This window comes from Chelmon rostratus, chromosome 12, assembly GCF_017976325.1.
Source record: "Chelmon rostratus isolate fCheRos1 chromosome 12, fCheRos1.pri, whole genome shotgun sequence".
In the NCBI taxonomy this organism is placed as follows: Eukaryota; Metazoa; Chordata; class Actinopteri; order Chaetodontiformes; family Chaetodontidae; genus Chelmon; species Chelmon rostratus.
In genome coordinates this window covers 13,080,357-13,103,417 of record NC_055669.1, presented here as the reverse complement: position 1 = coordinate 13,103,417, position 23,061 = coordinate 13,080,357, and the positions used below count along the sequence as shown (strand labels likewise).

Below are 23,061 nucleotides of genomic sequence, written 5' to 3'. Positions count from 1 at the left end.
TGCTAGTGCATACATGTATTTTGGGGTTTTATGGGACATACAGTACACACGCATGTACAAATGTATGTCTTGACGACGTGTGTGCAATCGTATGAGTCAAAGATATTTATATATTTAGCAGAGTCGGTATTTATAGCAGGAAACGTGGATGAATTCTTGGTCTACTTTCTCACCCTCCCATGGTGCCTCCTCTGTCTCCCAGTGGAGTTATGGCCTGTCTATCTATGTGCATACTCAGGACACTGTACATAAGTTACACATATTTGCACAGCATAGTGTAGAATCCTATACATAAAGTATACTGTATGTATTTCACAGCATGACTTTTAAGACTTTTATTTTCTCTGTATAATTTGCACTAATAAATTGTTAATTTATCCAAACTGAGATACCTAAATTCTTCTGCACTTCCATTCCCTTTGATATGCTCCACTGTGTGTGTTTCCATTGAGTTGAAAATACAAAAAAAATAATGTTGATTAAAAAAAACTAAAAAACACATGTCCCTTTTTACTTGACTTTCCTAGATGTGGATCTGTTGGTTTGTAAGCACCAGGGTCCGTCCTGCTGCACCCGGAAGATGGAGGAGAGCTACCAGTTTGCAGTCAAAAGAGAAACCGTCCACAACATTCACTCCTACAGTTATGAGCTCGAACACCTCCTCTCAGGCCACTCGGATGCCTTCCAGGGTAAGTGCTAGGACAAAGGGGCCAAGCTTGGGTTGGATGGGATTTGTCTGAGACAATGGGTTGTTGATGGATGGGAAAGAGATGTTGCGGTTGAGTGGTTGGTGAGTTGTCTCGTAGCTATCATACTGGTACCTACCAGAATATTTAATTGAAAAACTTGACCCAGCCTTATCCTGAACGGGAACTGAGAAGAAAAAATGAGTTTGTTTTCTTGTTTACAGAGAATATTTATTTGTCCAGTATTTGGTGAAAAAAGTTTTCACTCAGTTCCCCAGGGTCACGGTAGCTGGCCCACAGGCAAATGTGCAACTCAGAAAATGGGCATGGCTTCACTTTTCCCCCTCTTCCCTTCCTCTGTGGGTTTGGCAGCAACAGGACTGCGGAGAGGGATCACTTAGGGTAAACGGGAAAAGGAGGGTATAGAGGTCTTTTCTCAGGCTTCAGAGTTTGGTGGAAGATGGTGTGCTTTGTCATTATCTGATCTTGCTCTCAGGACAGCAAAACAATTACTGGAGCCCTTGAAGAAATTACAGTAGTTTTGGAGAGTGAAACAATCTGTGCACACTAAATAGTTTGTTTTTTAGGTATTTATTTTTGGGTGTTTTTTTTTTTTTTTTGCTGCGATGCCTCTTTGGTAGCCTGGTCAGTTCAGATGTCTGAGTTCCGGATAAACAAGGCTCTGCTGTAGCTACAAAGCCTGTTTCAGATAGGTCTTGCCTGCCAAAGGGTTTTGTACTACGCCCAACTGAATCAAGCAGTGCTCCAACTGCCCAAGCTTGTCCTTCCTCTTCCTCTAGTAACTGCAGTGTCATTGAAATTTAAAAGTTTCCGAAATGGATCAATTTTTTTTCTCCTCAAAACCTCTAACACAATGCCACGGGGTGGGAGGCATACTTGGGATGTTTTTAGTGTTGCAAGAATTTCGGTACCATGCAATTAGTTTTATAAGACAATGGAGTGCTTAGACGCCATGTTGGCCAAGGCCTGCTTTATGATGGACGTAAGAATACTACATGTCTTGGGAAACTCATTTCATATGTAAACAAATAAGGTAGTAGAGAATGGCACTGGTTAGGTAACACTCATTTCTCATTTTCAGACCTGAAATTGGCAATGATTACTGGAATGTTTTAACTTGTAAAGGCCATCTGGACAGAATATGTTACTGCCACATAGTGTTCAATGTACTAAAACAGCACTAAGACATGACATTTGAGCCCCTTCAAACATATTGCTATGTAGGCAGGTACAGAGGGCTTGAGATAAGCCCCTCTTACAGTTGTTTTACAAGCAGATTGATTACACGAATAGAAGTTCTCATGTTTAAATAGTGCTCCTGGTATTCATCCTTTTCATCATCATTAAGATCTTTCCCTTCTTACCTCATGTCTGAGCCTGTCTGGAGAATGAAGATCAGGTGTTCCACATGTCCAGAAAAGGCCAGGATGGAAAATAACAATGGAATAACAATATAAACCGGAGTACGGTGGTGCCGAAAATGATGATGTCACTAGCCCTCGATTTGCAGGGCCTTCTAAGGACAGTCTCTGTGCTGTCTGAGTGCCTCGAGTGGAATGCGAAGTAGCAAGTGGCTCATATACCGCATGAAGTAATTAGAATATGATTTTGGCTGATACCGTCGGTGCTGTTATTCACACGCTGGATGGTGGAAAATTGTTTGTGGCTACCTTTCTCCTCCTATCCCTTTTTTGTTTGTACTGCATCTATCCGATTGCATCACATGAAGCTCGCCACAGAGTCAGTTGTCTGCAGGCTGAAAACTCTGCTCTTCTGATGTGTTTATTTGATCATTCTTTCATGATGTGGCCACTATTTTCTGTACAGCTTGCCATCTGTCTGTCATTCAAGTTATACCATAAATCTTATAATGACAGGTCCTGTGCGTGTTGTCTTTATACACTCCAGCTTTTATTGTTTCAACTCATAATCACTCCCGCTGATTGCTAAAGTTTAGCCAAAAGGACATGCCCATGAGAAAGGATATGTGTGTTTGTGTGTGTGTGTGTGTTTTCATTGGCCTGCCTTTGTTTTGACAGCCCTAAAGGCCCTACTGTGCTTTGTCATGTGTGGGAGTTGTCATGTCACGGGTATGACCTCATAAACACAGACCACATTTATGAATGTTGAGAATTTTTTTCCTCAGTTTTTTTCCTGATACTGTATTGATATAAATGAATAGGTTCAATTGTATGCTGCAATAACAAAGCATTCTAGTGAACCAATAATCTTTTGGGATTCTCCAGATTTTGCCACTCACTTACCATGCGACTGCCACACCCTAAATCACAAAGGCAAGCAGGTTGCATAATTTTACATAGCAACCTCCCTCCTTCCCCCATAGTGCATCCTCTCCCCCATCTTTCATTCTACCATTCAGCTTTCCCAAAAACTACATACAGGTAGGCTGAAGCCCCCCGGTCTCCTCTCCCCCCCCCAACACACAAACAGGCAGACTCTCCTAATCCATGGCAAAGTTGATAGGTAATGAGTGCCGGGGCCTGATGGTGGGTAGGTGTAAACCACAGAGCCCAGTCTAAGCTGGGCCAGCTTAGAGCTGCCATCAAGGGCTTTGGCCTGTCAGCCTGTTCTAGCCAATCAGACCTGGAGTGATCTTACTGACTGGACTCCTCTCCATGGCCTCCTGATTGGCTGGGAGAACGTTGAACAGATGGATCAGCCTCTAGAATATGTTTGTGCAGTGTGTTTGTTTGCCCAGGCTCCTAGTTAATCCGTAGAATCGTTTGTTAGTTAGTTCCAACAAGCCCTCATATAAATCTCTTGTTGGCAAATTGTTGTGCAGGCAATCCAATTTGCATGTGTGTATGTGGATGACAGGTGCAAATGATGAGCAAGAGAGTAAGTATCTGGGTGTACTGTATACTCACACTGCTGGGGAGCAGATGTCAAGAAAATGCTGACACTTTTGATCACTAGTGTCACCGATATGAGAGGGACGTGGCACACAGTTAAAGGCCACGACATCTGTGTTTGTGCATGTGTGTGTGTAACGTGGGTGTTCAAGCGTTTTGTACATGTGCATCTTGATCATTGTGCGTGTGTGCATACATGTGTACCAAAGACATGTGAGCATGTGCAATATTTACCACCCATGCAAGTCACCATGACCATCTCAGGGCTCAAGTTCTCCTCACAGGAGTTGACAAATGCTTTTCAGAGAAATGTATTCTGGCCTAGATAACTCTCTATCATCAATGAATGTGCATCCCACTTAAAACTTTAGGCGCCCTTCAAAGGAGGGACAAGGAGTTCATTTGAGAAAGTGCGACAGCGAGGGAGAGACGGAAGAGAGAAAGAGGCCATGGCAAGGACGATGCCTTTCCTCGTTGAGGCGACATAATTAGCTGATCCTTGTCTCATCATCCAGGAACTCTCCAGACCCCCCCTGTCTTGGGAGACAGCACGCACCTGAGTGTTTGCAAGAGACAAAGTGATCAAAACCACGACCTGAGGCGCAGGGATACTTGAGGGCGTCAGATGTGAATGGCAGAATGCAATATAAGAGGACTCAGAGGCGTGAGGAGTGAAGTGAGAAACACTGACTGTATGGTTTGTTGGGGTCTCTCCCCCTGTGACTGTTTGTCTCCCCAGGCTTTCACATGTGGCTGATTCCAACCTACTGTAATTGTCTCTCTGCCCCTTGGGAATTCACAGCCTCCCTGATTGCCTGCTTGACAGACAGTAGACTGTATTTTCCGTGTCTGTTGCTCTTTGCACAACTACCTCCCAGTGTTTCTGATTCTCCCTCCAGGTATAGACAGACACACAGACAAGGATATCAAGCCTAAAGCCATATTGTTTATAAGCCACCCTAGATGAAACCATTATGAAAATTCCTTTGCGTTCTTCACTTTGACTGTCAGGATCATCCTGGGTGGCTTACACAACGGAGCCTATGTAGACAACAGTCTTTTTTTTATTAAATAGTGATGATTTATGTGTTATAAATGAGGGCATATGTGTCTGCATGTGTATGTGTGCGTGCAAGTGATAAGAATGATGAATCACTTGGCAGTTGTGTCCTATCTTCATTCCTTCATCAGATACAAGTCCTTCTATCTATATTGCAATCTCTGCACTTGTCTAGAAGTTCTCTCACTCGTTTTCGCTGTGATCTTTTTAGCCTGTCCTCTCTCACTTCATTTTTTTTTGTCCTCTCTCGCTTCTTGTCTAGATGTATTTTTCTCTGCAGATGTTTTGACCGACAGGGTTATTGCTCTAGAGGCTGATGCTTGGACACAGGATGACATTGCACTGCACCATGAGCTCATGCTCAAATTAGGGAGGATATCCGGAATCCATCCCTAAACGTCTCATTTAATCATACAGGGTGGAGGGGAAACGTGTTTATGGACTTAATAGTGGAGTGAATACATTGCGTATTTGAGTGTGTGCGTGTGTCTGTGTCGTAAGCATGTTTGTGTTTTAACTACGCCTCTCTAGTCCAGCAGACATGACACATAAGGGTAGGATGCGATTCCCTCGGAGTTTGCAGGACTTTGCTCACTTGGGAAAAGAGGGAAAGAACAAAGGGAAGGAAGGAGGAGAGAGGGGAAAAGCTCAAAGCCTCTCGCAGTCATAAAGTCACACTCAAAGCTTCCCTAATTACCTCTGCTTTTCATCTGCCCCGCTCACCTCAGCATGAATGTGCGAGAACCCAGAGGAGTAGGGAGTCGGGCCTAGAAAAAGAGAGAAAAATGAGATGGAGGGAGGGGCAATGGTTTTAGTGAAAGTGTGCGTGGATGTTTTTGAATGGGGTTCTATAAGATGCGTGTGTATTATGGTCTGCCTTTCAAGATTCTTGAATCAACAGGCTTCTAACCTGTAGATTCGCTGGTTACTGCCACCCATCTGTGGTCTATGCTTTGTCAGCAATGGTGGCTTCACAAGAGCCTGCTGGGTCAAAGTGGGCACCATGCCAACTGTTCGCTTGCTGGCATGTGCGCTGCAGGGAACCCCGATGTCTCAAAGATTACTTAGCTGCCAAGAGTGCGCTCCACAGATTGAAACCATAAATACAAAATCCTCCCCAATCTTCTTCATCACCCCAAGAGTTTCCGTTCATTTTTCTTCATCATTATTATTCTCCCAACTGCCCCAGTCTTCCTCACCAACCATCCATGCTCCGCAGTATTACATGCAATGCCTAAATAAATATGAGTCTGTGTAGATTAGCCTGCCGCCAGTCTCCTCAGCCATAATATGACATACTAGCATGAAATGAAACTGAGATAAATAACCCTTTATTTCTCGCCAACACAATCTCTTCTGCCATGGAATGGTTTTCTGACACTACTTTACAGGATACTTTTTCTGACACTGCTTCTCAGCTAGCCTGAATAAACACTCTTGGTGTAGACTAAGCTTCATCAGTCTCAGTACTATTGTATGAGCACAATAAGCTTGATGTCCAGGAAGTTTCTTGGTAATCAGACAAAGTCTCATCTCCTGGGACTTGTTCTCTGTCCAAGAGAATTTGGCTTTTCTGGAACACAATCTGTGCGTCTGGCTGATGGGATTTGTACTCTGCTGCTGCTGATTGGTCCAGTCTGGCCTTTTCCTGTGTCCTGTCTGACTCTGCTGCACCCGTCTTTCCCAGACTGATCCCACAAGCCATAAAATGCCTCTGTGTGTGTGCGTACGTATAAGTTTGAGATATAAATCTGAGTGTGCACAGATGTCCATTTTTCAGTAAATGTTTGATAACCAACAAAATTGACTGACTAGTTTGCTTTTTTGGTGAAATCTTCACTGAAAGGAGACATTAAGAGAAGTGATGGTGGATTTTGACCAAAATAAGGTCATGCTGGGAGAAATGAGGGAGTACTGGTAAGACGTAGCACAAGGGAGAGAAGGGTTGTACATCGCACATTGGCCAGACTTGCATGTCTGTAAGGGAGAGTCGCTTCCATCTGACGCCTGTGGGAAATCAGGGTGTGTGCTTAATATGCACTGTTAATGCAAAGTGGATGAGCATCATGATGTACATGTCTCTGCATTGTGACTCACACTGTTACTTCAGCCCAAAGTAGATTGGAGCTGGCTCTCCTTCTCTCATCTCTCACCACCAACTCACTTCATCACTCCCCCCATTCAAGTCAACTGACTTCCTCATTACGCCCTGTGTTGGACACTCCTCTGCTTGCTCTCCTCCTTCCTCCTCGCCTCTATGGCTCCTAGTGCACCATTAAGGAGTCCCCATGGTAGGCTTTATTCACTGATCCTCCGGTCATTCATCCATTGTATTCCAGCAGAGGAACAATAAATGAGAGAAATGGATAGACAAAAAAAAAAAAAGTTGTTCTGACCCTGGGCAGCCGTCTCCTGTTTGTATGATCCATGATGGATTATGATATCTGCTGTACTGTCTGCCAAAATGAACAGTGGGTTTACGCGGGTCTGCTCTTAAATCAACCACAGCAGTCTATTGCCGGCAAACTCTTAATACTTCATTTGGTTTCAGTAGTATGATGGAATTTGTCCTTCACAAATATCTTTATACATTTATCTTGATTATTTAGTATTTTCCTTTGATTTATTTCAGTCCACAAAATGGATCGAAGCATTTTTGTCTTGTTTTTAATGGCATGAGCGTAAGGGCTTAGGTCTAATCAAAGAGTAGTTTTGGCCCATAATTGAAACAATGCATAAGTGACCCTCAATGCTCGATTCATAATAAAGCTGAAAAATGAAAACAGGGGCCACACCTGCTAAGAAAAGTGGAAAATATTTCATTAGACTCCCTTTCATCCTGGATTCCTTTCACACCTCAGAGTCAGTTCAAGGGTCTGTTTCATGTTAATCTTATGTTAGCCCAAATGTTTCCTTTCCTTTTTCATGAAAATCTGGAGTCCAGTCTCTTTCTCCACCGTAGTCATCATCAGTTTCCACTTACACTATATAACGGCTTACTAGCATCACAAGGGTTTTTTGTTTATCACAAAACCACAGACTGTCGTTAATATGGCCAGGTTTTGGAGAAAATGCCTCCATTCTATTAGATTCACTTCTTAATGTTCCAGAGTAATAAGCAACTGGCAGCTGATTTGCTGTTGCATGGAAACTATTTTTTTCTCACAAGTCTTTCTTCCCTGCACTTGAGTCCTTTTTTGGATGTGCACGTTCTAGGCTACTTTTCTCCAACCTGCACATCAAAGCAATATTTCTCAACTGCATGTATGTAGCTGTCCCTCTAAGATGTAAAAAGGATATGAACTTACATACTGCATGTACAGTTATGCTGCTCATATTGTATTCAAGAGTCAGAAGTCATTCCTACTTGTGTAACTGACACAAGTTGTTATCAATGAGTGCAAATGCTTTTTGTCTATGTCACTTTGTGCTGCTCCTTAGCACTTACAGTATATCAAAAGAGACACTGTGATTTATATACCAATAAACAAAAGAAAAATGGGGGGTCTCTGTTGGCCCGTGGCCCCCTTAATGCTCAGGACCAGAGGTGCTGTCCATCAGCCTGTCAGCAGTCTGCCCTCAGGCTGGCCTTCCATATCTCCCCTTTATGGTATTAGCCATTTGAACAACCCTTCCTCCCTCCCCTGCTCTTCCCTCAGCCCCTCACCCACTGCCCCTGTGCTCTGTCTCCTCTGTCCCCGTCCTTCTCTCGTCTGCTCATTCCCCTGCCTTCGATCATGTTTCCCTACTTTGGCCTGAGCAGAGAGCAGTGATCCCCCCCTGTCCAATCTCCACCTCCCCCCCAACCACCACCACATTATAGCCCAGTGCACCCCGAATGCCCCTGGCATCTGTGGAATTGTTTATGTTTCAGAGTTTTGATATAGCTTGGCTGCCTTTTTAATTACCGGAATGCTGATGGAGAGATGGGGAGCTTGCCCCCACCCCCCCACCACCTCCTCCTCCTCCACCACCACCTCCTCCTGTCTTTCCTCTCAAGCTCATTATCCCACCTGTTAGGCGCCTGATAGGACAAGACAGGCAAATTAAGATTTGGGGCCAGGTTTTGCTGAAATACGTGCATACACATACGTGCATTTGTGGTTGCGCATGCAGGTTTTCTGTGGGACTGTGGGGAGTCACAGTGATTTTGGCAGGAGTGCAGCTCCCCAGTTCGTGCAGGTCAAATTTGCGTGAACAGCATGTCTGTACGTGTTGTCTGACAGATGACTCATGCTCCCACTTTAGACTTTAGATTTGTCATTTTGCCACACAAGTATGATGAATCAACAGATTGATTCATTGACTTATTAATAGTTTATTACCATTAAACAGTTTGCTGAAAGGTTAGAGTCTGGCAGATTGTGTGACATTGCAGCTCTCCCGTGTAACCTAAGATGACCAGTGCTAGAGTGGGAAAAGGCCTTATGTACAGTATTTCTACTAATTAAAACAAGGATATGTAATCTACACATGTGTCAGTATGTCATGTATCTTTGTGGTGACCTGTCTGAAACCCAAGCCCACGGTGGGATTAAAATGCTTTGCCTGAGAAGACGGTCTGTCAGGTCCAGTCGGGACTGATTGCCAAGATAGGAAGGGCCCACATCTCTGTGGTATGAGAACAGTGTCTCCTACCTCATTATCACAATATTACCGCATCTTCTTGCACGCGCGGCCATACACACATATCCACACCCACCTCTACAAACCTACATGCACGTACTTAAAAATACAGACACATGAACTCACACTTAATAAAAGATGCAGTCTCACTTTAAACCCTCTGCCCCGGGGCTGTACAACTGGTTTATAAAGGGAAAAGTTCCAGGGCCACACATTATCAGGTTTCCATTAGAGTTTTTAATTATCATTAATAATTTGTTCATTTTACTATATATTAGCAACCAAGGGCTAAATTGTACTATAATAAAAACCCAATGCACCATTTCATAGAGCAAACTCAGAGCACCTTTCTGATCACACAGCATTTGATATCTTTGCATAATGGGACGAAATACATTTGCAGGATTTTACAGGAGTAGGAAAGGTGGGCTCATATTTGTGAGGAGAATTCTCACAAGACATGTTTCCATTTGGTTAAAAGGTAAATGAATAAATAGTATACCATAAGCGTAATGTTTGCCATTGTACACTTGTTTCAAATTGAGTTTGACATGCTAGTATTAGTTGATTCTGGGGAATTATGACCACCACTGGGGATTTCAGAAATGCTTCATTCTAAGACTTGAGACTTTTGTTCAGGCAGTATTACGCTAAAGTGGGGAGATATACTCTGATGCACAATTCTGACCATAGTCAATGTTTTTACTTTACTAGCCACTGATACTTACAGGAAATTGACACAATATATTTGATGGGAGAAGAAACACGATCGAGCAGTTTGGATCATTCCCTCTGACAGTGAGCTTGAAGCGAGCCGGGACGAGTGGATCCCCGAATCAGTTTGTGAGACAGTTTGGAGGTCAGGGGTCAGTCAGTCACTGTCTTCCCACTGCCTTTTCATAACATGTTTTCAATAAGTCATTGCATTTTACTGTAAAGCTTGATTACACTTTACTCTGGGGAGTAAACACTACACACATGTGCAACTGACGTAACCACTTAGTTGGTTTGCACTATGCTTTGCTGTCTGCCACACTGTCTTTTTTCATACCTCCACTAGGAGTCACTAAAGTCAGACATTTTCAAGCGCTACACAAAGGGGCTTTAAATAGCAATTAATAAAAAACATACAACTGCAACAACAGCAGCTACTACTAGAACTACTGCTACTAGTCATCCAGCATAATCAGCTTGTCCAACCCTTGTGCACATACTCATCATGTTGGCCTGTGATAGCTGTCTGGTGCCACATCTCCTGTGTTGATTTTTGGCAACCCAGCTTTGATGGCTTAAATACACACTTAAACTGTGACAGTACTCCTCAGTTAGACTGAGCATACACACATCTTTCTCAGTGTTAAAGTGGCCTAGAAATGAGGAGTTTTGACTCAGTTCTTGTGGCAGCCTCACCATGGTGACACTTAAGCTTTAATTGTGCCAGTAAAACACTGGGTTGCCATGTAGAATGTAAAGTGGAAATAGCGTCTTATGATTAAACCCAGTGATCTCAGAGAGTGGCCTTGGCATGGCATTGGTGGAAAGACATAGTGTAATATCCCATCCCACAGGCATAAATACATACTGAGTTTAGGCCACTGCAGGACAGAGGCCTCCTCGGCTCTGCCACTGCTGCTTTTTTATCCGTTTAATACCTTGTTTATTCTGAGCAGAGAGCATGTCAGAGTAGCCCCACAGGGCCACAGACAAAGCAGGCCTGTTCATTTATTCCTGTATAGTTAGCTTGACAATTATGTGTTTTGAATTTTGGACTTCCGTGGAAATTAAAGATAATTGCTTCATGCAAAATAGCCTCGATCCAGCCAGACTTGATTTCCCAAGAAGTTCACTGATGGGAGGCTGTGACATGGTAATGATAGCCACCCACGACTGTGCGTCTGAATGGAGTGTGGTCAAATCCAGATTCAGACACAGTGGTCAGACAGAACAATCAAACCCCACTGCCTGTCATGCAATGGTAGTTAGGACTTAAAACGCTGCTGGTTTCTTGTTTTTTGTGTTATCACCCTTTTTCCCAGTGCTGGAAAGTGCAGAGAAACCCACAACGATTGCACTTGATTTATCACAGAATGAAAAACAGGATCCATTTGAGCGTGGGAGAGAACTTGATGGAGAACAGAAAATAACGGATGCTGAAAATGAATGAATCATGGGATCCAGTTTTTTGTTTGTCAGAGGGAGTTTGGAGAGGAAGAAAGGTGGACTCTCACCCCTCTTCTCAACATTCAGAGAAGGACATGTTTGAAGTAAGATCCACGGAGAGACAGGGAAATGCTCCGGACCCAGGGGCCAAATGAATCCAGATGTCAGAATGTTCACAAGGTGGAGTCCACTTGTACAGTAGTTGTTTTTCCTTGTTCAAAAGTTCAGTCGCTTTTTATTCCATTTTTCCTGGCGGTCTCCCACTCTCTTCCCTTTTTTCCCTTTTCGTGTTCTCTCTCTGTCTCTGTGTGTCACTCTCTTGGCAAATGAAAAATAAGCTTTTTTAACAAGTACGGAATGTCTTGAGAGTGTAATGATCCTGTCATAAACCCTCTGAAAGATGTGCATCCAGTCATGGTTCTCTTGAGAAGTGTAAGGGAATTTTCTAAAAAATTTCACCTCTCTTCTTTGAGAAAGCTTGATTGCCTTGTTATGTAGACCAGCCGAGTTTTGGTTTGCCCCCGCCACGCCTCACAGAGAACAAGATGAAACCATGGTATTTCTGATCATGATAATTTTATAATAACATTATGTAATGCTATGTAACATAAGCCTGTGGGTACATCTTGTGGTGTAAAGTTCTTGTGGCTATTGAGCCTTGTGGCCTGACTGGTGGGCAAGCAGGCAGACCTCACAATGGCACCAACTCTGCAGCCCACAGGCTTAGGACACAGTGAAGTGGAACTGAAACTGTCATTTTACAACTTCTCTGCCAATCTTTACTGTTTTTGCTCATTCCCTTTCCTTTTGCGTTTCTCATTTTGTTGCTCCTCTCGGCCCGTCTCTAGCCGGACATCTCCGGAGGTCTTTCTGACTGCTTTCAGCCTACTGTCAGACTTCCCATCACCTCTCGCTTTACGGTATTAATCCCTAACAGACCATTACTTGTCATCACTGTCTGCTTTATTTCTGTCACACGCCGCCACGCTCTTCAAAACCCAATAGGCGACAACTTTGAATGCAATGTGTGTGGGAGCAGCTCTGATCATGACAATGGTGTTTTCTGGTGCATTACAAATGAGTTGTGCCTTTTACTGGCCAGTGGGGAGTCCCCGTGTGTCACAGACAGCGGTCGTATTAGTGCAGCTGTTGAGGAGGACATGACTGTTGTTATCCTTCTGTCTGTGAGCTGGGAGCGGCTGGACACACACAGGCGGACACACAAACACATACACACTCATTTGGTAACGATCACTGTCGTGAAGTAGATTCACTATGAATGAATATGTTCGTGTGAACATCCCGCCCACAGTACATGATTAATAACATTTGGTTAGCAGTCCATATGCAGAATGGTCATACACTGTGGGCTTGTGCTTTACTTTTTTTTCCACTTCATGTATGTATGTATGTGTGTGTGCGTGTATGATGTGGTGGTGGGTGTGTTGGCAACCTCCTTCTTCTGTCTCAATTTCTGTACAGTTGCTACTGCTCCTTCATGTCGTGCTTTTAAGCTGACATCACACACCAGAGGAGAGTGTTGTGTTCAGGACACACGTACACAAGCACACACGCACAACACACACACACACACACACACACATACATGTATTGTACATCCAGTCAAGAGCAGTTGCATAGAGAAGAGAACATGTGGAGAGTTGGTGGTTACAGTATTAAGTGGATGGGTAGTGAAAGAGATGGAAGGGATGAGTTAGGTTGTATGCTAGAAAAGACCTCATGTATGGTGATAGCAAGATGTTTTTAAATAATTTTTTTAGTAGTTACTTCATAGTATAGCATAGTTAGGCAACAATAAACCATGCCTCTGTAATAGTAACTTGCTTAGCAAGAAGTGGCACTTCATTGGCATTTATCAGCCTCTGCACTGACATCATTGCTTGCTTTACAGCTTCTTTTCTCATGAGGAAATGACATAAGAACTGCCTGGCGCAACTTTTTTTTTTGTGTGTGTGTGTGTGGTAGGCCGGTGGCATTTCGAACACCACTGTAGAATCTGCAATTTGCAGTTTTTGCTATAGAAGATGCAAACTGATTGTGGTCGCTGCTCATGCTCATGTTTCTCTCTCTCTGTCTCATGACAGACAGTATGACAGACAGACAGACTACAGTCTACTTAAGACATAGTTATTGGGGTGATGACTTCATGCACAATGATATCCAACCGCTTTATAGGGAAACTTGACACTGGTTTCTCAACCCAACTTACAGATACACACAAGCCAAGCTTAGCTGGTTAGGAGCCAGGGTTTGGATATGAGTTTGCATTTTGAATGCCTTCCCAATGTTCTGGAGGGCTTGTAGATCATGTCATAAATGATTTTGAATGCTCCTCTCATATAAAATGTCATCTGCCCTTGTCATGTTCTTCCATCTCTCATCTGTGTGTTTTCTTTTTTTGCTCTCTTGCAGACATGTTCCAGTACCTTCTCTCCTTCTCTCAGGGCCACTTGAGTTCTCTGTTGGAGGGAACCTACACACCCCTGTCCCGCCACGCCCTACCCCATGTTAACCAACTCTTCTCCTCGCTCTCCCTCTACCTCCGTGGGGCCAACGTCTCCGTGGAGGCGTCAGTTAACCAATTTTTTAACAACCTCTTTCCACTTGTCTACACGCGGCTCATCAATCCAGGCATTGAGAGCAGCATGATGATGGGCAATGAAATGGGTGACTGTCTCCGTATGATCAGGCAGGATGTCAACCCGTTCGGGCCTCATCCGGCCGTCATGGCCCAAGAGGTGGCAGGGGCACTGGGAGCCGGGCGGCAACTGGGCCTGGCCCTGGAGGAGGGTATGGAGGTGATGAATGCCACCGAACATGTCAGCCTGAGCAAGGAGTGTGTGAAGAGCCTGGTGAAGATGGTGTACTGCTCCCATTGCAGGGGCTTGACGCTGATCAAGCCCTGCGTGGGCTACTGTCTGAATGTCATGCGAGGCTGCTTGGCCAGCGTGTCAGAGCTGGATCAGCCTTGGAGGAGGTATACCAACCTGTTGGAGCAACTAACCCACGCCATGGCTGGGCATCACAGTCTGGAACTAGCCCTTCTGGGGGTCAGGGGGCATGTTAATGAGGCCTTGCTCTACGCACAGCTCCACGGACCACTCATCACTGCCACAGTGAGTACACACTACATCAGCAGCTTTTGTTTAACATCTTTGTTTTATACATATACCTTGGCAATGTTCTATGTATTGATTGGAACACTTTTGCAGACTGCTTGTGGGTTATGAGCTATTTTTTCCACCAGTGCAACAAAGAACCCTGCACACTGCATTAATGTTGGCACAGCGTTGAAACTATTCAGAGAAAAAATAATGTTTATACTTAAAAAAGAAAAAAAGTTCAGCCTCCGCCGAAGAAATGCGGGCTGAGCTGCATGAGGCTAGAGAGGGACTAATTTTCCAAAATGGCAAGGCAGCTAAAAATCAACATTGTTGTTTAGAGTCTGACTGTAGGGGGACTATTATAAATTCCTCATGGACTATGATGAAAATGAGAAAATTTGTTGATAAAATGGGGCTTTGGTGCACTTACATGCTGTGAGTACTACCATATGCCTTGTGTTATATGCGGTTTTGCATTGGATGTTCACAGCATGAAGACAGTTTTAAGAACGACAGCCAGACAGTTGTTCAAACTGAATACTCTAGTTAAATCGGCAAAATCTGCAAAACTGTGCTTTTTTTTAGCACTTTGTCTTGGATTTCTGTTCTGATGTTCACAGCAAGCGTTGTGGTTAGAATATACTGAATACAACAAACAGTGTCCATTCAGAGTTGGCAACTGTGTTTATTTTTTTTCAAGTTAAAAGTTTATATAAAAGTCATATATGTTACACATATACGTCACACAATGAGTAGTACTTCTGTTTGCATTTCAGTTATTTGCCTTATTTGACATATCATCCAAACTCAGCAAACACTGCATGCTGTGATCTTTATCTTCACATTTTACACGAACTTTGTCTTTATCCAAATTAAAATATGGAGGCATGCATGTGGTTGTGATGTGAATCATATACCAAAGATCAAAAGGTGATCAGTAGAGATTTATGTACATTCATCATGAGGAACATAACAAAATTCTCACTCATGCTGTCAGTCCCCATTGCATCTCCCTGTTTCAATTCATTTAAATTCAGTATTGAATTTATATGCCCTTTTCATTCATATAATGCATTGATGTTCACAGCATTTCACTTTCAATTGAGTATCTAACTCTGACCACCTAATGGTAGTCACTTAATGTAGGAACAGGTTAACTTGTTGCTCAGTTATTTTAAAGTGAGTAGTTGCCTAGTGGTGGTTCTAGTATTTACTGTGTGTAGCCTTGTCTAAATGTAAGGGGTGGACAGTGGTAAGGGCGGTGGAACAGCAGGGCAGGGCACCGGAAAATTTCCCTTATTTTCAAATCCCAGTGTTGACAGCTATGTGTTTCTGTGGTATCGATGTGTTGAATATGGGACCAGAGTGGGAAAGAACAATGCTTCAAAAGCTAAAAGGGTTATGGAGGGTGCAGTTGTTCCCCAATATCTTTAATAGGACGACTTGTGGACATGTCCACACTGGAACTGTTCCCAGAACTGAATTGGAACTGTAAGATGACACTATAGAAGCCATAATGTGCAAGCTGTTGCTGGATTAAGCTTCAGTTTGGCTGTCTCTGTTGTCTTAATGTACAGTTACAGTCTTCCATTGAGGAGCTGTCAGTTATTATCGGAGGCCAGCGATTACTGTGGTGACTTAGTGAAGACAAAGTGTGCTGGACAGGTTTGCTTAAAGGTCTGTCTGCTTTTGTCCATTAACCGAAAGGTGTGTTTCTGTTCTTTTGGCAGAGGCTACCTGCAAACAAGCAGGTGGGATTACTTACTGTAATGTAATTGTTGAATTCCAAGTTTTAATCCCTGTCATTACTCATTACTGGAAAAAAAGGAATCACTGTACTGCACTATACTATCTGTCTAACACATTATGTATATCACTGCTAGACATCTTCAGAACATACTGTGTCTGACTTACTATATACTTAGGCCTTTGTATTCTCTTAGGAACATAGGCCATTGAGGAAAGCCCTCTATCCTCTCATGCTGTACTATAGCTTTTGATGTAGTAAGCCTAATATGATAAATGGTACTTTGTTAGCTAACATGCATGTCCACATTCAGAACTCCGTTCAATTTCATTTGTAATTTGTTTGGTCTTTTCTCCTGGGACAGTTACTCGCTTCATGAGTTTTTGAATACAGTTTACAATGCTTTGCCATTACTGTTATTATTGTTTATTCAGTGGGTTTAGTTCCCTGACAAATATAGCTTGTGTCTGCAAGCCAGATCTCATTATCTTGGCTTTACTTTAGCAGTGTGGAGACATATTTCCCCACAAAAAATCACTTACTCTGAATCGAAGGCATGAAAATGCAGCAGTCAGCATGCAACAATGAAGTAACTTTGATCATGGTTGATTATCTTTTGTCAAACGAAATTCAAGTAAAGGGTCACAGTGTACCAGAATGAACTAAAACAAATGTCTGCCTGGAAGGTGGAAAAGCACATTTAACATGTATAGCAGTTCTAATGGAAACTGGTTGGCAGTAAATGCAAGTAATTTGTAGTTAATGGGCTTAAACATGTAAAACCACTGGTATGGTCCTTTTAAAGCTGTGAAGAAACATCACAGAGCCTGAATGATTCTGAATTAAACACTCACATTAAAGACACACACATCCAAATGCATAGACACTTACTGTATACACACATGCACGCTTAGACACATGAGGGTTGGTTGCCAGGCTTGAAGACTGACCTAATACAGCTATGCAGAGAGAACCAGCTTGTATTTCGTGTGTGTATGTACGTATGTGTCTTTGTGTGTGTGTGTGTGTGCCTGCTTGGTATTCATGGCGTGGCAGGCAATCCTGGAGCAGGGAGTCCAGCACGGGGACAAGTGGGACAGAATTGAAAGGGTTCCAGCTAGGCCATACAAACTAGACCCAGCCAGCTGGAAAAAAGGGCCAAGAGAATTGTCGCTGATAAAGGAGGTGGCCCCCAGTCGGACACTGGTGGCTCCCGGTTTCTGTGCTCTCATCGCTTCAACCAGGCTAGAGTGCAAAAAACCATCACCTAAGGTGACTGGCTGTGTGCAGACATGCACACTTCCTCACACACAGTATAACACACAACTCCATTGCCATACCTATAGAGCCCATGGCCTTTTTAAATCACAGTATGTTTTTATAAAGCCACAGTGGCCTGTCAAGGAAAACTGTTAAGTCTCCAGTGCACAACTACTGTGTCAGCGTAGCCACCTTCACCCTTACACCTCCATACATCCCCCTCCCAGACCTACACCCAATTTTAAACAGCCATTATCTTTACTATCTTGCTGCAAAGTAAATAAAGTGCAAATACCTCGCAGAACCTACTGTTGGTTTTTATAACCTATGCTGTGTGCAAGAAGTCAAGCACAAAGAAGTAACTCTATTTTCTTGCCGAGTCAGAATATTATATGGAGTTGTTATTAAAGGAATTATTGTGACTGTGTGGTTTTACACTGGGATGTTATCCCGAACCATTTTGTGGTTGCTCACTCTCTCACTTAAAGAGCTGCAGACTACACAGAGTCTGCACTATATGTTGTAATACGTCATAGGGTAGGACTCGGGTCATAAACACATATACTGTACATATGCACGCACGTTGCCTCGCCAAGTGCAGGTATCAGATTTTTAGAAGTCCTGTAAGGAGCTGAGATGTGCGGCCCACCCTGTGACAATACTGGCGGTGCACGTGAGGCTGAAAGGCAGCTATTGATAGTAATGTGGGCCAGCAAAAGGATAGATTGTGTTTTAACACATTCCTGCCATTATTGAGATGGAGCGTGAACGTAGCTCAAAGGGAAGTGGTTATGGTTATGGATATTGGGGGAGCCCGGGGCTGGATTATGTCGAGTAGACACAATTAGGAGAAAATTGGAAAATATCCAGTAAAAGTGGCTACTCTTATTGGGCCCCAGTGGAAATGGTAGCTCCAATGTTTAGTGAGGTTTTCTCCCTCTGAATGCTGCCCTGTTGAATTGAGTTTCTCCCTCCAGAGTCAACTGTGCCTGAGAGGCCACAGACGGCTGTTTATTGACATGGCCATAAAAATGATATGGCTCATATGACCTAGAGGGGAACTTTATATCTTCTACTTGTTAAAGATGAGTAGACTGTCGGATAAATCTTTACACACAGAAGCATGTATTCACTCACACCTTCATCGACTCACTCAGTCAGTTGCTCAGTGAGAGCTTTATAGTTTGCTTATAAGAAAATAGTAGCAGTGGTCCAGGTTAGAGCCAGTTTATATGCAGGTCTACCTTATCCGCTTGTTGGTTTTACCCCGGCTTCTCATTACAGTCTTATGGAGGAATGATAATAGCAGCCTGGGCCTTTAGATAATGGAAACAAGGGCCAGTGGGATGACTGGAAGGTTTCCATTCACCACGGCGGCACCTCAACAGACAGCAGTGGCTTACATTGCTCGCGCTTTTTCTCTTCCTCTATCCCACAATAAAATAACGGAATATCGCTGGTGTGAAAACAAACTTTGTTGCTATCACAGTTTCATATTTTGATTTCCCTGTTCCATTCGTTGCAACCCAGTATTTTCAAGGTTTCAGTATAGGATTGGGAAATATGATGATACATACTGTGTGCACCATCAGATATTTTGCCATACTGTGGATTCGTTATGTTTCAGGCCATGGTGGGCAATGCTGCAAATCAATGAGAAGAGTGGATTTTATTGGGGTTTTTTTTATTTTGATTTTTGCATCAATGTGATGATGTTACCTCCATTGGTTATTTATTTAAATTACAGGATAAGACGAGCACATTTTGTCTTTATCAGTTTCTCAATATCTCAATATGTTTTCCAGAAATGTTGTCATTTCACAATATATATTCATGTTGCCACATAAAATTACAATGAAAGAGGATTTTATCCATACCACCCACCCTACTTCAATGTCACCTCACATTAAATGTGGACAGATTCTGTGTTTTTCCCTTTAAATAAATGTATACATAAGACAAGAAAAACTGAAGATGTTACAGAATAAAAAAATGATTATTTTGGACTTATCTCTACTTATATCTACTGTATTTCAACTGATGTAATATATTGTTAATTACCTTGTCACAATTAAATAAAAAACTATATATATTAATCAAGAAAGTAAAATAATTAAGTGTGCAAGTAAGAGCAGAAAGACAGAGGAAGATTTTGATTTTCAGCTCCTGGAGGTCACCTTCTATAAAAGGATTAGCTGCACAGGCTCTGGCCTCTGCATATGGTTTCTGTATCTTATATTTGACACTGTTAGCAGAACAGTAGCTGACGTAAAATGTGCTCATGGCCAATCTATAAGCTTCTTTCTAAGTTGTGTGCGCCTTTGGCACTCTGTCTAACCCTCGGGCTGACTGACTGACTTACTCAGCAGTCCATTAGCTAATGATGGTTGGTGCAGCCTCTCTTCTCCTCAGCCCACACTCACACATCTTTTCCTGCTCTCCTCTCCCCTCTTCTAGTGTTTGCTTTGCTGCTGACAATACACAGCAACCCCCAACACCACAAAAAATATCTGCATTTCCTCTCCTCCACATGAAAAATGCTGCTGTAATAGTGAGCAATCGCCATATGATTGATTGCTGGGCATTTGAATCTGATCATCTGAACAAAAGCAGTGGTCCTTAGTATATTATTTTTCTCTGTGGCCCATGACTTGGATTAGTGTTCATGTAATTTCATAAATCATTTCTCAGATATGTTGTTGATTATAAGTTGAAAATGTTCACAGAAGGGAGACTAAATGATGTGGGGTTTTCCTTTAGAGCCTGAGGTAGAGGACTGTTTCACACAGAAGAGAGAGAGATGACAGGAAAAAGAAAGAGGGGTGATAGGGGCACACACATATGTTGATGTTGTCATTTAAGAGGCTAATAAATATCCACAAAGAAACAAACAGCAAAGCTCATATCCATAGGTCCTTACTATATCCGTCACAGTCTGTCACTGGACTGATGTGATTTGGGCAATAAAGTTAAATAGTGACAAAGAAAAATAAAGCGACATGATGCAAAGTTTGTGCCTCCACCTTGTCCTGTATGTGGTAAATCAGGACACCTCATCATGTAACATTGCTTCTGTCAGCTATAAACTGATTCAATATCACGCTGCAACTTCTCTGAGATTGCTGATCAGGCTATTTTTGACCATTTGGTTCTAGATAATTATGCGTCTAATTTAAATGCGGTGAGCCACTGTAGATAATACCACAACATAATATCCCAGCAAAGCATACCACCTTGCATCTATTCCTTCTTTTTCTCACTGTTTTGTCTCAATCCATTGTGTCAGCACCCTTGGCCACATGGCTCTTTTACCCTTTTTTAAGCCCTCCTTCTTACTCCGTGTTCTATCCCATCCTTCCCTGTCACCCTTTAAATGCATGGGTGCCCACTGACCTGGTGTTTGAGCACCTTTAAACGTAAGCCAGCTGGCATGATACTATCATGCAGCTGCTGCTGTGAAGTGAACGTGAATGCCTGCTGCATCTGTGTTATGATCTTAGTGGCAATTGCTGCTTCATTGGGAGGCTTCAAACGGACAAGCAAAGTTTCTATCCGCAAGCTTATTTTTTTTGCTTGGGCACGCATGTTCCACCGTATCACAGACACAGACAAGATGAACTCGCTTGACCTTCCTCTGTCTCTCTTTCCTGCCCCTCATCCTCTGTCTCTGTGGTCTAGCACCACTTGAATCCTCTGAGACATCTTGCCACATTCTGCGTCTGTAATTCTCATAAATTTGTTTACAACGATGGACAAAATGTTGTCAACAAACTCCTAAGTGACACCCATATTTACAAGGAAAAAAAAACGAGAGTCTCTCATTTTTAGATCATCTGTGAGTGATTTAATCAGGGTAAACAAGCGTCAGTGTGGAGAGAGAAACTCAGTGTTCTCTTTGCTGATTGGAATCTCAAGGACTTTTCCCTGTGATATATGAGGGACTGAGTCTCTCTTTAATTAGCACTGACATCATTCGGATAAGAGAGGGAGGAAAAGATGGGGAGGGGGGGGACTGATTGACAGAGAGAGTCAAGACTAAAGAAAAAGATGGAGACAAAGCGATTTAGAAAGAAAGGAGAGAGACAGAAAAAAGATGGCGATGAAGAATTGGCGAGGAGAGAGAGAAAAGGAGGCAAGGAGAGAAGAGTAATGTTGTAAATCCTCTCAGCTCTCTCACTCGAGGCTTTCTGGGAGAGGCCAAGTGGAGAGCTGTCACAATTAGCCCATGAGTGGTTCAGGGAGTGTTATACTGTCTGTGCTGAATGTTTTTACACTGAAATAGGCTGAAGTCTATTTTAGCTTTTGGTTTAAAGCTACAGCACATTATTATTTCCAGAATACACAACGTTAGGTTAGATCCAAAAGCATAAATGTTTGCTTTTTTTGGGTTCAGTAATTGATTGATTGATTGATAATGAACGTGACACACATCTGTTTGGTGATTTTTTTTATTTTTTATTATCGCCTGCTCTTATAGTCACCGGCTTTAATCTTTCCTGCCCAAAAGAACAGAAGTTTTACTTCACACGCATTTGAAAAGAATAAAGGATGGCATTAGTTCAGTCATTTACAGCGTTTACTACAGTGGTAGCCTGATGGAGCCTTCGACAGTGAAGCAGAGGCACAAAGCTTACAAAGGTGGAGGAGAAAAGCATTAGAGGGAGAAGCTGCGACTCATACAGACGACAGTTAGCAGTGGCATCAACAACACTCTCTCTTTTAATCTTTAATCTGAGTGCTAGACATAACAATTTCTGACTAAACTTAGTTCTCTTAATTGTTTCTCACAAACTTAAAGGACCACTGTGTGAGATTAATGGAAACTATTGGCACAATATGGCAGAGATGGAATATGATATTCATAAGTATGTTTTCCTTAGTGGTCTAGTCTACTTTAACATCTACATTTACAACACAGGCCACATTCACACACACTGATGGCACAGGATCAGCAGCAATTTGGGGTTCAGTATCTTGTCCAAGGACTGTTCAACATCCAGGCTGAAGGAGGCGGGGATAATCGACCTTCTGATTGGTGGGCGACCCCGCTCTATGTCCTGAGCCACAGCCACCCCAGGTATTCTCAGCTGTGTAACGACCTGAAAATAAGTCTGAGTCTCTGGGTTTTCATTACCTTAGAATGAGCCCTTTACATCTACAGAGGGAGTGGGTCCTCTTTCATGAAGTCAGTCGTGTTGTTTCTACAGTAGCCCAGAATGGACAAACCTTTTGTATTTTTTGCAAGTTCCGCAGCCACCTTAGCTTCTCCTACATGCTTGGAAAGGGAGGGGTGAGGCGAGGGGTATTCAGATGGTTGCACTCTGCAACCTCACCACTAAATGCCACTAAATCCTACATACTGGTCCATTATGTCAGAATTAGTTGCAGCAAGTAATTCATGTACTTTTAGTATAGTATATTAGAAACGTGGTAACTCACAGGTGTTGATGATGAGCAGTCCCGTCAAAATTGTACAATGAGACTCAAAGAGAGTTTATTCTTT

The 23,061-nt window shown here is 42.8% G+C and overlaps 1 protein-coding gene across 3 annotated transcripts in view; it reads left to right on the top strand.

Moving 5' to 3' along the window:
- gpc5c (glypican 5c) overlaps positions 1-23,061 on the top strand; it is a 96,579-nt gene that overhangs the window by 9,394 nt on the left and 64,124 nt on the right. For all 3 annotated transcript variants that reach the window (XM_041949313.1, XM_041949312.1, XM_041949311.1), the window contains exons 2-3: positions 528-689; positions 13,860-14,563. In XM_041949313.1, coding sequence (XP_041805247.1) covers positions 528-689; positions 13,860-14,563 — 866 coding nt within the window. The remainder of the gene's footprint in view (positions 1-527; positions 690-13,859; positions 14,564-23,061) is intronic.